Source organism: Anopheles marshallii, chromosome 2, assembly GCF_943734725.1.
Source record: "Anopheles marshallii chromosome 2, idAnoMarsDA_429_01, whole genome shotgun sequence".
NCBI lineage: Eukaryota > Metazoa > Arthropoda > Insecta > Diptera > Culicidae > Anopheles > Anopheles marshallii.
Window position 1 is genome coordinate 60,752,459 of NC_071326.1, and position 15,548 is coordinate 60,768,006.

At 39.5% G+C, this 15,548-nt stretch overlaps 1 protein-coding gene across 1 annotated transcript; it reads right to left on the bottom strand.

The window, feature by feature from the left end:
- Positions 1 to 220: 220 nt before the first annotated feature.
- On the bottom strand, positions 221 to 1,051 carry LOC128718299 (uncharacterized). The gene is made up of 3 exons (XM_053811935.1): positions 1,000 to 1,051; positions 879 to 926; positions 221 to 807 (listed from the first exon to the last, which is right to left on the bottom strand). Exons 1-3 carry the CDS (start codon positions 1,049 to 1,051, stop codon positions 221 to 223), a joined length of 687 nt encoding a protein of 228 aa, XP_053667910.1.
- Positions 1,052 to 15,548: the final 14,497 nt, after the last annotated feature.

The following is a 15,548-nucleotide window of genomic DNA, read 5'->3' on the forward strand; positions in this document are numbered from 1 at the left end:
CTACTAGAATAGTATCAATTAGAATTAATAATATAAATAAGATAAAAACACATACACGATACTTCGCTTCAATAATCTAGTATAATTCTAGAAAATTAGTTAACTACATACGAACACCTTAATTCTAAAAATCTTTACCTAATAGTTATTTGTAAGTTTAAATCCTAAACTTATGCTATCCTTATCTAAGCCTAATACTAATTATTAATGATTATCTTAACTAACGTTTACCATGGCATGACGTTCGCTTGCTATCACTTATATTAATCCTATCCTTAGCATGGTATAACTTTTTTTTTAAAAATACCTCAACATACTGCTTACTAACTACTAAATTTTTATTACTTCCTATAGTTACAAATAATTCTAAAACTAGCTTAAATTTACCTAATGCTATTTTTGTTTGTCCGGCCTTTTTGCTGATGCCTGACCAATTCATTGTGGCAAAAAAGCGTTTGGTGAACAACAGATCAATTAAATCGTGAAGACGATTGTTCACGTCCACACGAGTGATCTGCAGTTCGAACCATTGGACAAGTTTTGCTTTATATTCCGAATCGTCTTGAAGGACTGCATTCAAACTCTGCAGTTCTTCTAGCGAATCGATCGGAGCAAATTCAAAATCCGTCCTAGGGCGCAGGCCATCCCTAGGACGGATTACTTCCAGCACTTCCTGGACCGATGTCGCCAACCGCGCATGGCTTCGGGTTAAAGCTTCCAGCGCTCGAGCAGCCATACACCCATCTAGACAGCCAATTTCTGTATTGCCATCCGTGTTCGTACCGATAATGGATCGAGTTTGAGGGTCTATAAGATGCAACATTAGTATTACTTCAAAGCAAACAAACTTAACTAAAATTATGTTTGACAACACTTACTGCTGGTGGAAGGCAATACATCCATCGCTGAGGATCTGATGTTCGATACTGAAAGATAAACAAAAATTTAACAATAGTAAAAAATGCAGAGTGTATAAAAGAAACAATAATAGTTACTTACTTTCTCTGAATGGCTGTTGCGTTGAAATATGGTTATTGTTTACATCCGGCATATTATCTGAAGCATAGTTTTCCTTGTCCAAGACCGCGCCTTCAATTAGCGTTGAGGATAAAGTATACAAATATGTGGAACATTAAGTAAGAACAAATTCAAATAACATACAGCGTGCTTACCGGTGCTGCTGGTATCATAGTCGCTAAAATGAGTTTCATTTGCACTTATAGTCGATGCATCAGAATCTTAAAGAAAAATAGAAAATAAGTAACAGGTCTGGGGCAAATGTATGTTATCATATTTACCCGACAAAAGCCATTCAACATCCTCGTAAAGTAGTACGTTTGCCGTGTTTGTTTCACGATTGCACGACATCGTTATATTTCCTTATTCGACGGGCTATTTTTAGAATGCGACTCGTCGTGCGTTTTCTTGTGCTTCAAGGCATCCAGCACTGAGCAACTCTGTTGGTTCAGTCGTTAACTTTGTGGTAAGAATATACACGTTATATCAATAAATGTTCAATTCTCACTTATATTAACCCATTTCAGCACAACGAAAAAAGATACTCACTCTCATCCACAGATCAAAGCACTCTCGACACGCCAATTATCTTCGAAGAGCACGCATGTACAGACAGACACACATCGAACAGAACAGACACCTCGAAAATGTGGAGAAGCAAAGACAATGACAACGGCAATGGCGGCAATAAGCGAATGAGCGAATAAAATTCCTCGGAATAACTTCCCCTTCTTTTATTTTTATGACCAATACATATGCAATTTCTGTATCCCCGATAAATGTTTATTTTGACGAGCTATCCCCGAAAGCATCAACAAGCTTTTCAAATTTTCGAGGATGAAGCATCCATATTTGTTTACATTTCATGAAAAGCTTTTTTTGTAAACATAAACAAAACTTGTTATCCTCGAAAAAGTTCTGAATCTCGTAAATGTTTTCGTGGATAATTCGTTAACGAAAACATCCCGTAAATATTTACGAAAATAGCAGTTTTTACTAACTTGGGCACTGTTTGTTTTTGTTGTGACGTTGTTTTGTTGACTGTTCGCGCAACTGTTTAATGTATATAGAATATTTTCACTGGGGCAGCGTTAGCTTAATTTTGGCTGCGTTAGGGTTACGGTCATTTCGGATGCGTAAAAATTACACCATTGTACAAGCTACCACGAAATAGAGCGGTACGTACGCCGAACGGCCAACCCGGAACAATCGTTAAGCACTTCACTGGTTTTTGAAAGAAACGCTAAACACAACGTAGGGATCGATCGCGAACAAAGATAATTAAATATTTAGGAAGATGTTTTATCATTTTATTGTTTATTTGGTCTATGCCGGTGGATTTTTTACTTTTAATATTTTTGATTGTTCTGAAAATGGGGTAGATCACGGTCTAAGCCAGTTTTTTTGTATGCGTTTTGACGTTTCCAGGCTTATCCGCTTACAGCTCGCCATACAAATGGCAAGCCAAGTTAAGCCTAGGAAAGAAGGATTAAGGTAGCCGGACACGCTAGCTACAAGTAGCCAGCTACATTTGACGTCTACAGCTTTCCATTGTTCTCTCGTCGCCGGCTTGTATCCCAGATATTCGGGATACGAGCCAGCGACGCTGCTGACAGCTCAGCGACCGCAAAGGTTATACTAGTCGGGTTAACGAGTTGATGCATGTTCGGTGAGAAGATAATTCGCGGATTTGAATTTCCGCCGTTGAAACCGGCGTTTTGAAACCGAACATTGTTATGATTTTTGAATAAATTTAACGGGTTCGGCATTAGAAAATTACTACGGCATGGAGAGAAAGCGGAAACATTGGAATTGCTCTAGTCAACAATAGTTTTGTAGATTTGTTTTTAGTGAAGCTAAGAATATTCCCAAGAAATATTGGGTAGGAGTTGGAATAGCCACAAGAGTGAAATTATTTGTATAATATTGCAGTGAATAAAATGTTTGCTACGAAACCTTCTAAATATAATGAATGATTATTAATTAATAAAAAAATCAAAATACAACCAAAAATTCACATGTTTATGAGCCCACAGTGGAACTGCGGCATGATTGGTAAGCGTCAAAATATTAAATTTTAAACTTATCCATGTTTTATATGTTTTCAATAAAAATAATTGCTTGAATGGTGAATAATGGTTTGAATAACAGTTAACGCAATTGAAAAATGTATTATGTTTTCGTTTTGAATAAATTGACCATTGCAATGTAGTTTTATAATTTTGACGAAAGAAATCATGTTCTGTTTCGAATGTGATTGATGAATCGTTTTAAGCGATGAATAAACGGACACATGGATAGTGAGTAAACCGTGAAAAAACAAATTCGAGTTTCATAGTTTTTGCGAAGGTTTAATGATGGAAAAATCAACCGCTTCATCCCACATAAAGAAAAATGTAAGTTTATCACAATTTGTAACCACAACTACCAAATAAACCATATATACAACTTATTTTTTTTACTGTTTTTATATTGCAGCCAATTCAAGACCAGGAGAAGATTTTGCGCCTCATAGAGCTGGTGCATACCTATCCATGCCTGTGGATGGATACTGATCGCCAGTATAAGAACCAGGATATTAAATCCCAGGCATGGAAGGAAGTTGCGACCACAATGGGCCGATCTTTTGAGGACGTCCGGAAGAAGTGGAAGGGCTTGATGGACACATACCGCCGGACACGCAAAGAAATCGCTGGAAGCCAGGTGACTGGATCAGGTATATTACGAAACTTTCAATTTATGTTTATTTCATTATGAATAACATTTGATTTTATCCAGGTACTACGGAGCTGTTGGAGAATTCTTGGTTCGCGTACGAACACATGTCGTTTGTACGCGATACGATCGCCCCGCGACCAACTATCAATAGTGTAAGTTATAAGTAGTTTATTAAGTAGTAGTTCTCTGGGGTTGCGGTAAAGATAGGACAATGGATCATTAAATTTGAAGTGTTGTGCTAGGTGCGTCCAAATGTTTTGCACTGCTCGTGTCGGCCTAATCGGAATACCCGATAAAGGTATCATTGCAGCTGGTGGTGGTATATCGTTCAATTCTTCGGAAATAAGCGATGATTCTTGATTTGTAGTTGGAAGTAATTCGTTCGAATAGTTGTACAGTGTGTGGCGTCGTCGAAAATTGTGCAATGTTACAGCTGCAAGAACGACTTTTTCTGCAATAGGTGGTTCCAGATCTATGGGTTTAGCTAAGACTCTGAACACTTTTGCTAAAATCCAAAAATCGTTCTCTACAGTGTGGCGCGCTCTTGAATGCCGGTAGTTGAAACCACGCTCCATAGAATCTGCAGCGTGCATTCCTGCAAATGGACGAATGCAGTACTCCTTCATAGCAAACGCCTGATCACCTAGAAGGTAATAAGGAATTTTCACCTGGTAGGGAACTTGCAAAATTTCCGGAGCGGGAATATTTAGCTCCCCCCGTTCCAGTTTGTTGTAAATGGGACTGTTCGAAAATACGCCGCCATCTGAAATTCTACTTTGACAACCAACATCTACGAAAAGGAAGTTGTAATTTGCGTCCACTATTCCTAGGAGGACAATGCTGAATGTTTTTTTGTAGTTAAAATACTTCTTCTTCTTTGGCCCGCTCTTATTGTTGAGCACGTCGTGCTGACATGGCCTGGTTACCAATACGTTTCCAGGAGACTCGATCCAGGGCTGCCGCTCTCCATCCTCTGCTGCACCCGATCTCCGACAGGTTCTGCTCCACCTGATCCAGCCAACGGTCTCGCTGCGCTCCTCTGCGTCTCGTGCCGAACGGATCGCCGACGAGGACCTTTTTGGTGGGGCACGAGTCCGGCATCCTCAGCAAGCTCGTGGTTCATTCTCCTCCTCCACTCGTCGTGCTCCAAGATACCGCCAAAGATCGTCCTTAGCACACGGCGTTCAAAAACACCGAGTGCATTGGCATCCTCTGTGAGCATGGTCCAAGACTCATGACCATAGAGGACAGCCGGCCGAATCAATGTACGGTATATCATGCATTTCGTGCACAGGAGAAGGTTTCTGGAACGTAGGAGTTTGTGGAGCCCGTAGTAGAACAATGCGCCTTCGGATTTCGCTGCTTACGTTGTTGTCCGAAGTTATGATTGTACCGAGGTAGCAGAACTCCTCTACTACCTCGAGATCATCGCCGTCGACCGATACGCTGCTTCCCAGCATGGCCCTATTACGGTCAGAGCCTCCGGCAAGCAGGTACTTTGTCTTCGTCGCATTGATCAGCAATCCAATCCTTGAGGCTTCGCGCTTCAGTCTGGTGTACGCCTCGCACACCGCCGCAGATGTCCTTCCGATGATGTCGATGTCATCCACGAAGCCAAGGAATTGGATGGAACCGGTGAAAATCGTGCCCCGCATATCGAAGCCCGCGCTTCTCATGACACCTTCCAGAGCGATGTTGAACAGCAGACAGGAGAGTCCGTCACCTTGCCTCATTCCCCGGTGAGACTCGAGCGCATCCGACAGCATGCTCGATACTCTCACCTTGCACTGCACCCTGTCCATGGTGGCCCTTAACAGCCGCACCAGCTTTCCCGGAAAACCGTACCGCTGCATGGTGTTCCATAGCTCCATCCGATCTATGGTGTCGTAGGCCGCCTTAAAGTCGATGAACAGGTGGTGGACAGGTGGTGCGTGGGGATTTGGTGCTCTCGGCATTTTTGGAGGATCTGCCTGAGAGTAAAGATTTGGTCGGTCGTCGATTTTCCTCCAACAAAATCGGCTTGATAGCTCCCGACGAAATCTGAGGCAAGTGGGGCAAGTCTGCAGAAGAGAATTCGGGACGGGATCTTGTAGGCAGCGTTCAGGACTGTAATGGCACGGTAGTTCCCACAGTCCAGCCTGTCGCCCTTTTTGTAGACTGGGTGGATGATGCCCAGCCTCCATTCCTCCGGTAGATCTTCCTGTTCCCAGACTTTCACGATCAGCTGGTGCATACTGACGGCAAGCCTCTCCGGCCCCATCTTGAAGAGCTCGGCAGCTAGGCCATCGCTGCCTGCTGATTTGTTGTTCTTCAGCTGCTTGAGGCACTAATTACCTCTTCCAAAGATGGCGTGGGCACCTCGTCACCTGCCACCAGACTGATGTGCTGCTCGATTCTGCATTCCGCCCCCAAATCGGGGTCTCCTGCCTGTGCTCCGTTAAGGTGTCCGTCGAAGTGGCACTTCCACCTGTCGATCACCTCTCGTTCGTCCGCCAGAATACTCCCCTCTGCATCGCGGCACATTGTGATGTTGCGGACATCACCACTCCGCGCCGCGTTCAGCATCCTGTAGAACTTACGAGTTTCCCCCGACTGAGTAAGCCGCTCCATCTGCTGCTCTTCCGACTCCCCCAGAAGACGCTTCTTCTCCTGAAACAGTCGGGTCTGCTGCCTCCTCAGCCGTTTGTAGTTCTCCACGTTCTGACGAGTTTCCCGTTGCAGCATTCGGGCGCGTGCTGCATTCTTCTCGGATAGTGCTGGCCTGCACTCATCATCGAACCACTCCTTTCTCTGGCTGCGTGTCACGTAGCCGACATGTCGTTCCGCTGCTTTGCTGATGGCACGCTCCACTATACGCCAGTGGGCTGTGGGGGACATCGTGGTGACTGCGTCGTCGTCCGGCAGAGCCTCCCCGAGGGCTGCCGCGTAGTCCCCTGCCACATCAGCTAGTTTCAGTCGGTCCGTGTTTAGCCGCGGGGTAGGCTGTGACCGTGACTTGTTAGCCACGGACAGTTTTTCGCGAAGCTTAACCATGAGTAGGAAGTGGTCCGAGTCGACGTTTGCACCCCTGAGGGTTTTGACGTCGATGATGTCTGAGAAGTGTCGTCCGTCGATCAAAACGTGGTCAATCTGGGAATAAGTGTTCTGCGGTGATCTCCAGGTGTAGCTGAAGCGAGGTTTGTGCTGGAAGTAGGTGCTGCGGATAATCATGCACTTGGAGGAGGCGAAATTGGCAAGGCGCTGGCCGTTGTCGTTTGAAAGCTGGTGGACGCTGAAGTTGCCTATCGCTGGTTTATACACCTCCTCCCGTCCGACCTGAGCATTAAAGTTCCCGATGACGATCTTTACATCGTGTTTGGGGCAGCGATCATACTCCCTCTCCAGCTGCCCGTAGAAATCGTCCTTATCGTCATCAGTGCTCCCAAGGTGCGGACTGTGCACGTTTATGATACTAATGTTGAAGAAACGGCCACGTATCCTCAACCTGCACATTCTGTTGGTGATCGGCCACCACCCGATCACCCTCTTGCGCATCTCACCTATGACGAAGAACGCCGTACCGAGCTCGTGCTTATCTCCACTACTCTGGTAGATCATACAATCGCTGCGATACGGACGCTCCATCACTCCCTTCCAGCGCACCTCTTGAAGTGCTACTATTTCGAAGCCACGGGCCCTCACCTCGTCCGCGAGTATTCGGGTACTCCCTGCGGACGTGAGGGATCGGCAGTTCCATGTCCCGAGTTTCCAATCGTTAGTCCGTTTTCGTAGCGTAGGTCGGTCATCGTTTGGTCCAATCGGTATATTATATTGATGGCTGTTCGTTGCGGTAGTGGTGGGGGTGGCTTGCAAGGCCTCTCCTCCCGCCACCTGTCTCGTCGGTGGGCCGACGCACCCTAGCTTTTTAACGTCCCGTAGGATGCCAGGACAAGGGGGATGCCTGTTTGACCAGGCTGCCCCCTTCCCTTCTCAAATTTAGCCAGCTCCTCCCACCTTCCAAGGGGTTGGGTTTCCCCGAATACCCAAGCTCGGCTATAGGATAGAGACTGTTACCGTTCTGTACGACGGGGACGTATTTGAGTAAGAGTAGGGGCAGGAGAGCCTATGTAACCTTCGAGAGGTGTCGGATCCTGTCCCGTACCGGAGGTGTATTGCTAAACACCCGTCAACAGAACTAATGGTTCAAATTCTTCGGACTCCAAATACTCGACATCCGTGTACTCCTCCTCTTCGCTGTCCTCATTCAGTACGGATTCTGCATAATAATATTGGCATTCATCATCTTTCAAATATTCAACCTCTTCATTTGAAAATGCTTCATGTTCGTCACCCAACTGACAAAAACCGATGATTTTATATTGACCTCTCGTTTTTTCATCGTTTCCTCTCGCTCTAATTGAGTGATTATGGACGCTCGGGTGCCGCGAAGAGTACTTTATATTATTATCATTTTTATTATTGTGTGCGTTATTGATTGATTCCAGATTGCATGCCCAAGCAGCGTTCCGAACTATGTTCAATTGTGTTTGAATAGTAGCCTTAAGCCAGAGATAAGTTGATTTGAATGTTATGTTATGCCTATGTCGCTGCAACTTTTTTAATTTTGATAAGTGACAACACATTATCAGGTATTATTAAATTATATTTACCCGTTGTTGTGCGTGGTACAGCAATATTATGGGCTGAAATGATGGTGTCCATAACTTCAGTTATTAACTCGTCAATTTGTGAGGTTTGAACAATGCTACTTAAATCCAAATCAGTTGTTTCGATGCTATTTTTTAATAATGTTTTGAATAATTGCCAGTTAGCTTTGGAAAAGTTCAATACTTGTCTGTCAGGTTTGTTAATGGAGATTGTGTTTCTGATTTGAAAAGAAACTGGAAAATGATCGGAAGTCAGTTCTGTGAGTGTAACCGGGTTGGAAATATCGAGGTTGTTATTTGTTAAAACTACATCAATCGTCGATGGTGAGCAGTTCGAATTTGACGGAATATATGTAGGCGAGTCCGGAAAGTATATTGAAAATTAACCTTTTTGAATTTCCTCAAATAGGGATTTTCCTGCTTGATTAGCAGATACGCAGTTCCAAAATCTATGCCGTGCGTTAAGGTCTCCACCAACATAATAATTATTAGCTGTATTAGTTAATTTTTTTATGTCTTTCTTGAAGTTAGCGATATTGGAATTACCACCCGGGTGATATGCGGAAACTATTTTTACAGGAGTGTTCAGAGTAAAAATCTTTACTCCGATGGCTTCAATTACGTCCAAGTTAAATCCAGGTAAAAACTCGTGCTTTATACAGCTTCTTACAAGCAACAATGTTGCTCCTTTTGGTCCCTCAAGTCTATCTAACCTATAAACTTGGTAGTTTGGTATACTAAAGCGTTGATCAGGTTTTAACAATGATTCTGTTATTGCCATCACATCTATTAAGTAAGCAGTTAAAAAATTAAATAAGTCTAGTTTTTTGTTTGTAATGCTATTAGCATTCCAGTATGAAATATTGATATTACCTGTATTATCCATTTAAAGGGAAACATAATTTTTTAACTATTTTAATTACGACCATGATTGGGCTTCTTTGGATGAACACCTACGAAGATTGGCAAAAGGTTCGGTTATTATTACCGCGAGTTCGTCTGGTCCAAACAAATGCTAAGTTCTATGCTTTTATTAGTATTGATTCCGTTTTTATTACTTTGTTAATCCTTTTTTGATGTAAAAAATATATGCTGTTAGTTCATTAACTACTTTGTTGTGTAACATAAAATGTCATACGCGGTTTAGATGGTGTTTTTTCTTGCGAAACTTCCTACATTTACCAATATTTTCATATATCCGTTTTAGGTTTAAAACATTAGAACTATGATTCATTTGAAGTGATCTATCGTTTGTCATAAAATAAATGAAGTACAACCATTAATTTTATTATGCATATTATATTCCCAAACATAACGTGATCTTTACAAACAATCAAATAAGAAGTATGTTATAAAATTAAAGACCAAGTTCAAATAAAATCATATTTAAATTAAGTATTCAACATGCAACTATCTATCGAAAATGTTATACTTGTATATTGTATTGTTTAGTTGCATTCTAGTTACTGATAGACTATAACGTTCGGCTTATTCAATCGATCCTTTTTATTCGCAAAGGTACAAAGTACACAGATGTCATTGTAAAGCGCTGAACTTAATATATTGTTGTATTTAGAAATAATTTAGATTACGTACTACGTGCAAGATGACTAATATAATACAGGATTCATTTATTTCATTATAGATAACTTGTGTTTGTATGTATCATTATTTTTAAATTAGTGTACGTAAAACAGGAGTGAAATGAAGCTTTGGCGTTCTAGATCGTATTACTTTCAACGCAACCATTTTACACTTCACGTTTTCAATTTGCATTTTACATAGAGTGTCCGAAATAGCTCATTGTAAGCTTACGTAATTCAATATGATATTTGCTAAGCATGGTGTTAAAAACGCTTCCTCACGTTTAGTTACTGGATATCCGTAAACTATCATTTTCGCAGACTCCTTTTCTGCATAACTATTCCTAATTATATTATTGTTCCTGGTTAAAAACCAACAGTCCCTGCCATTATTTCTTAAAACAAATCTTTCTCTAACATGTGTTATTATTTCATTTTTCTTCCTTGATAATCTAGGATAGTGCTGGATTTCACATGAACCAGCTACTTCTATATCTATAATTAAAGTAATTTTTCCTATAGCCTGTTCCAAACTTCTGTACCTGCAACTTCTGTAGTTGCAAACCTGCAAGTGCTACAATTTGCTCGCCTACTCGTATCGGAGCTTTTAATAAAGTCCTGATATCCTGTGGAAGGGCGCAGGATGCATCCGTACGTAAAATTGTAAGCAAATCATTTGCTGCATTTCTAGCAATTTTATTTTTGATGAACGAAATCCGCAGAGATTTTGCTGAAGGTAGCCGGACACGCTAGCTACAAGTAGCCAGCTACATTTGACAGCCAGCGATTTTCCTTTGTTCTTCAACGGGGTTCATTGACTTAGGGGCAACTACAAGTAGCTAACCCCAGGCTGCAAAAGACAGCCGGACGGGCCCAGTTTTCCTATTTATAATACTATGTAAAAGCGTTCATTTGTTTTTAAAGCTTTTTTACTGCATTATACGGCAAAAGTCTATGTGAAAATAATTTTGAAACTCTTTTATGAATTTTACACATAAGTTTTAATCACATTCATAAGACTTTTTCACAAATGCAGTTTTTTAACCAGTAATAATTGGTGTTCATATTATTGATTTTGTTTGTTTGGTTCGAACATTGTTGTTTTTTGTAGCTGTCACACCAAATTGCCGCGTAAATAAAAACATTAAAGACGTCGAAGCTAAAGTGTGAATAATCCGAAGCGTATATTTCAGTGATCATTCTAAAGCCAACCGTCATAGTGAGCACATCTAAACCGTCGTTACAACGAAAACTGTCCAATTAAATCCACCGAAAAACAAGTGATTGAAAATAAAAAGTGAACAGCAGGTTAGTTGATTATTTGGGGGAAAAAAAAACTAATCATCAAAGGGTGAAAAAAAGATGGGGGTCGATGACCCCGGGGGTGGTAGGAGTTTCGGCTCTTACTATGAGTGCTTAGAGGAAGATAGGAGACCAAACTCTAAAAAAAGGAGGAAAAATAGGCTGGACCTGACTTATACGCAGGAACCAGAAGAAGTGTTCGTAATAGTAGAGTGCACTACGGCAGGGAAAAGTTTAGCCACCTATAATCCGTTCCTATTTGCAAAAGCGTCAGAAATGGCGATCGGAAGAAAACCATTGCAAACAACGCTTTTACGTGATGGCCGAATACTACTGAAAGTGAGAAACCCCACGGAAGCAAAAAAAATTGGAAATATAAATCTCAATCATGGGGAGATTAAACTAAACATTAGAACGTACGAACATGAAGCCCTGAATTCCACAAAAGGGATAATTAGATGTGACGCTTTCGTACACTTAACGGAAGAAGAACTACAAGAGGGATTAGCAGAACAAAAAGTAATAGATGTGACTATAATGAAGCGGAAAAACGCGAAAGGGGAAATAGTCAATACTAGAACAGCTATTATAACTTTCAAGAAAACGAAGCTACCGCGATCAGTAGAAATAGGAAATTATACAGAGCGAGTGGAACAATACATCCCAATGCCACTAAGATGCATGAATTGCATGATGTTTGGACACACAAAAAAAAATGCACCCGTGAAAAGGTTTGTGCCCAAGTGCGGAGATAAATACCACGAAGAATGCAAAAATCGTACGAAATGTGCAGAATGCGGAGAGGATCATTCTGCCCTAGACAAAAAGTGCCCAGTATTCGTGGATGAATACGAAATAAAAAAAATACAAACGGTTATCCGAATAACCATGCGCGAGGCAAGACGTATACGTAGGGAAGCGGTACCAATGGTACCGAGAAACTATACTAACAGACCGTATTCTAGCGCTGTCAAAGACAGAACACCAAAACAAAACAACGATACGGAAAAAAACAAATCACCCAAATACCAAATTAATAACACAGAAAATTTTAAAAACAATACAGAAAGGAAAAACACTAAAGAAATGAATAACACCACGGAAACAGAAAATAACCAAGCCACGAAAAATTTTACAGAAAAAAAACAGAAAACACAGAAAATCAAAAAGTTACAGAAAACAAAAAAAAACACCGAAGAAGTAATATTTAGCGACACTGAGGTAATACTTAGTGAATCCGAGATGTTTCACAGTCCCCTCAGCAAAACAGAAGTTGAAACACTCCCCTAAATAATAAAGAAATATAACAAAAATAATAACAATAACAATACAAAAGAATTCATCAACGGTTCGCCGAATATAGCGAAACAAAAAAGACAAGACGGAAAAAATTAAAATCCTACAAACAAACATTCAAAGTATAAAAAGTAACAAAGAGGAATTAAACCACATCCTACGCGACGAGGAATTTTCGATAGCATGCTTACAAGAATCTAGGTTAAAGCCAGGAAAAACAATTAGAATTCCAGGTTACAATATAGTAAGACAAGACAGGCAAGACGGTTATGGAGGAAGCTGTATACTAATCAAAAAAAATATCAAATACCAAATCAACAATTTCACAGATATAACAGAAAATGTACAAACAACCAGCATAAAACTAATAACAGAAAACCTAACAATCATCACAACATATATAGCCCCACAAGCTAACATAAATGAAATAAAAAAACACCATTAACAAAATTATACAACTCAACCTCACACAGAACAGAACCATAATCACAGGAGATTTCAACTCCCACCATACCTTCTGGAGAGACGACCTAACAAACAGAAAAGGAGAAACAATAATGGAAGAATTACAGAACTCAAATTACATCATAATACCAAACGAAAAATATACACATACACCTACAGACGTAAACAAGACAAACAGCAATAGATTTAACAATAACATCCAACGACATATATAATCACATCACAAGGAAAATCAAGGACAAACACGTAGGTGGAAGCAATCACAAAACGATCGAAATAATCTTTAAAAGCCATACACAAAAACACATCACACCGTCCTCAATAAAAAAAAAATAAAAAAACAATATTAACAATATTGACCCTCAAGAAATCAACACAATTAAACAACTAACCAACAAAATAAAGAAAATAATAGCAAACAACAAACATAAAACAACCATTAACTTAAAATCATGGTGGAATGACGAAATAAAAGTAGCTTTCCAAGATAAAAACAATGCCAGAAAAAAATTCAACCAAATAAGATCGCTAGAAAACGCAATAGAAGTCAGGAAAAAATCTGCAATATTAAAAAGAAAAATTAAAAAACAAAAAGAACAGAACTGGCAAACACTTTAGAAGGAATTAACAAAAACACCAACACCAAAGACCTATGGAACCTGGTGAGTAAATTGAACAATAACAACAATCTGAACAACAACAATCACAAAGAAACAAATATAATACACAACGAAACAAACAAGGCAAAGGATTTTCTTAATCTGAACTTTACAAATAATACAAACTCCAAATTCAACATAAACATTCAAATAGAACCAAATCAAGAAAATGAACTCATTGATCAAAATCTATGGGAACAAATAATAACAGGAAAGAAGAACACAGCCCCAGGACCAGATAAAATTACATACGACATGCTAAGAAACATCAATCCTGAAACTCTAAAAAAAATCTTAAACGAGGGAAATAACATGTGGAAAAAAGGAAAAATTAAAAAACATTTAAAAAGAATTAAGATAGTAGCCATCTGCAAACCAAACAAAGACACAAACACACATAGAAAACTATAGGCCAATAGCACTAATCCCAACAAACACAAAAATCTTCAACACAGCCGTTATAAGGAAAATGAACAAACACATAGAGATCAACAACATACTCCCCGAACTATCTTTTGGATTGGCAGAAACAATAGAACCACTAATCAACCTACTAACTACATAACAAATCACATACAACATAACAAAAGAAAAAATTTAAAAACGGGTATAATATTCATTGACCTTGAAAATGCATATAACAAAGTCAAAACAAAAATATTAATCGAAAAAATGATAGAAACTCAGATACCAACACAAACAATCAAATGGATTCAATCATTCCTGACTAATAGAACAATAGAACTAGAGAGCAATAATCAAATAATCAAAAAACTTGTCACGGATGGACTACCCCAAGGTGACGTTATGTCACCAACCTTATTCAATTTCTACACCAAAGATTTACACAAACATTTAGACAACAATCACATAAAACTAATTCAATACGCAGATGATTTCGCCATAATTGGAAATGGAAAAACACAATTAGAACTAGAAACAAACCTACAACACGCCACGAACATTTTTGCTCAAGAAATAACAAAACTAAATTTAACGATCAACACAGGGAAAACAAAACTTATGACTTTCGAAGAAAACATCAATAGAATAATAATCATCATACAAAACAATCCAATCGAGGAAGTAAAACATTACAAATACCTAGGTAATATTATAGACAGAAAACTAATATTTAAACCGCACATAGAATACATAAAGAACAAAACAAACACCAGACTAAATATAATAAAAATCTTATGCTCTAGGAAAAACAATTTATACCCACACAAAGCCCTAAACATATACAGAGCAAACATTCGAAGCATAATAGAAGCAGGAAGCTCATCTACAAACAACAGCACAAAAAAACACAAGAATCTTTAAACACAACCATTAACCAAGCTCTAAGAAAAGCAACAGGATGCACCAAAACCACGCCTATAAACACCTTACACGCTTTAGCCGCAGAAATCCCACTCAACATAAGAAACAAGTATACCACTCGGAAAGAACTAACAAAAAACATAGTATTCTCAAAGCCAATAAGATCACAAATAGAAAAACATCAAAAAATAAACTACAAAAAAAGAAAAAAAAAACATTTCAAGAATCGCTATTTGAAAAAGACAAAAACAAATATACCCACCTATATATAGCCACAACAAACAATATTGAAGAACAAATACAAATAGACACAACTTTAACCAACGAAATAGACAAAAAAACTAACAATAACAGAGATAGGATGAAACAATTAACACTACAAAAAATAGAACAAACAAATCAAAATAGACCCTCCATATACACGGATGGAAGCATAATTAACGGCAAAGCCGGAATAGGGATATATATTAAAGAAATGAACGTACACACATACCTCGACTACAGCTTAAAAAAATACGCCTCCATAACCACAACCG

Bases quoted from the DNA above. Each gene is read 5' to 3' on its own strand.
- LOC128718299 (XM_053811935.1), bottom strand. From the start codon at position 1,051: ATGCCGGATGTAAACAATAACCATATTTCAACGCAACAGCCATTCAGA. The intron at 927-999 runs GTAAGTAACTAT...TTTATCTTTCAG, and splicing joins GCAACAGCCATTCAGAGAAA to TATCGAACATCAGATCCTCA. The intron at 808-878 runs GTAAGTGTTGTC...TGCATCTTATAG, and splicing joins TGTATTGCCTTCCACCAGCA to ACCCTCAAACTCGATCCATT.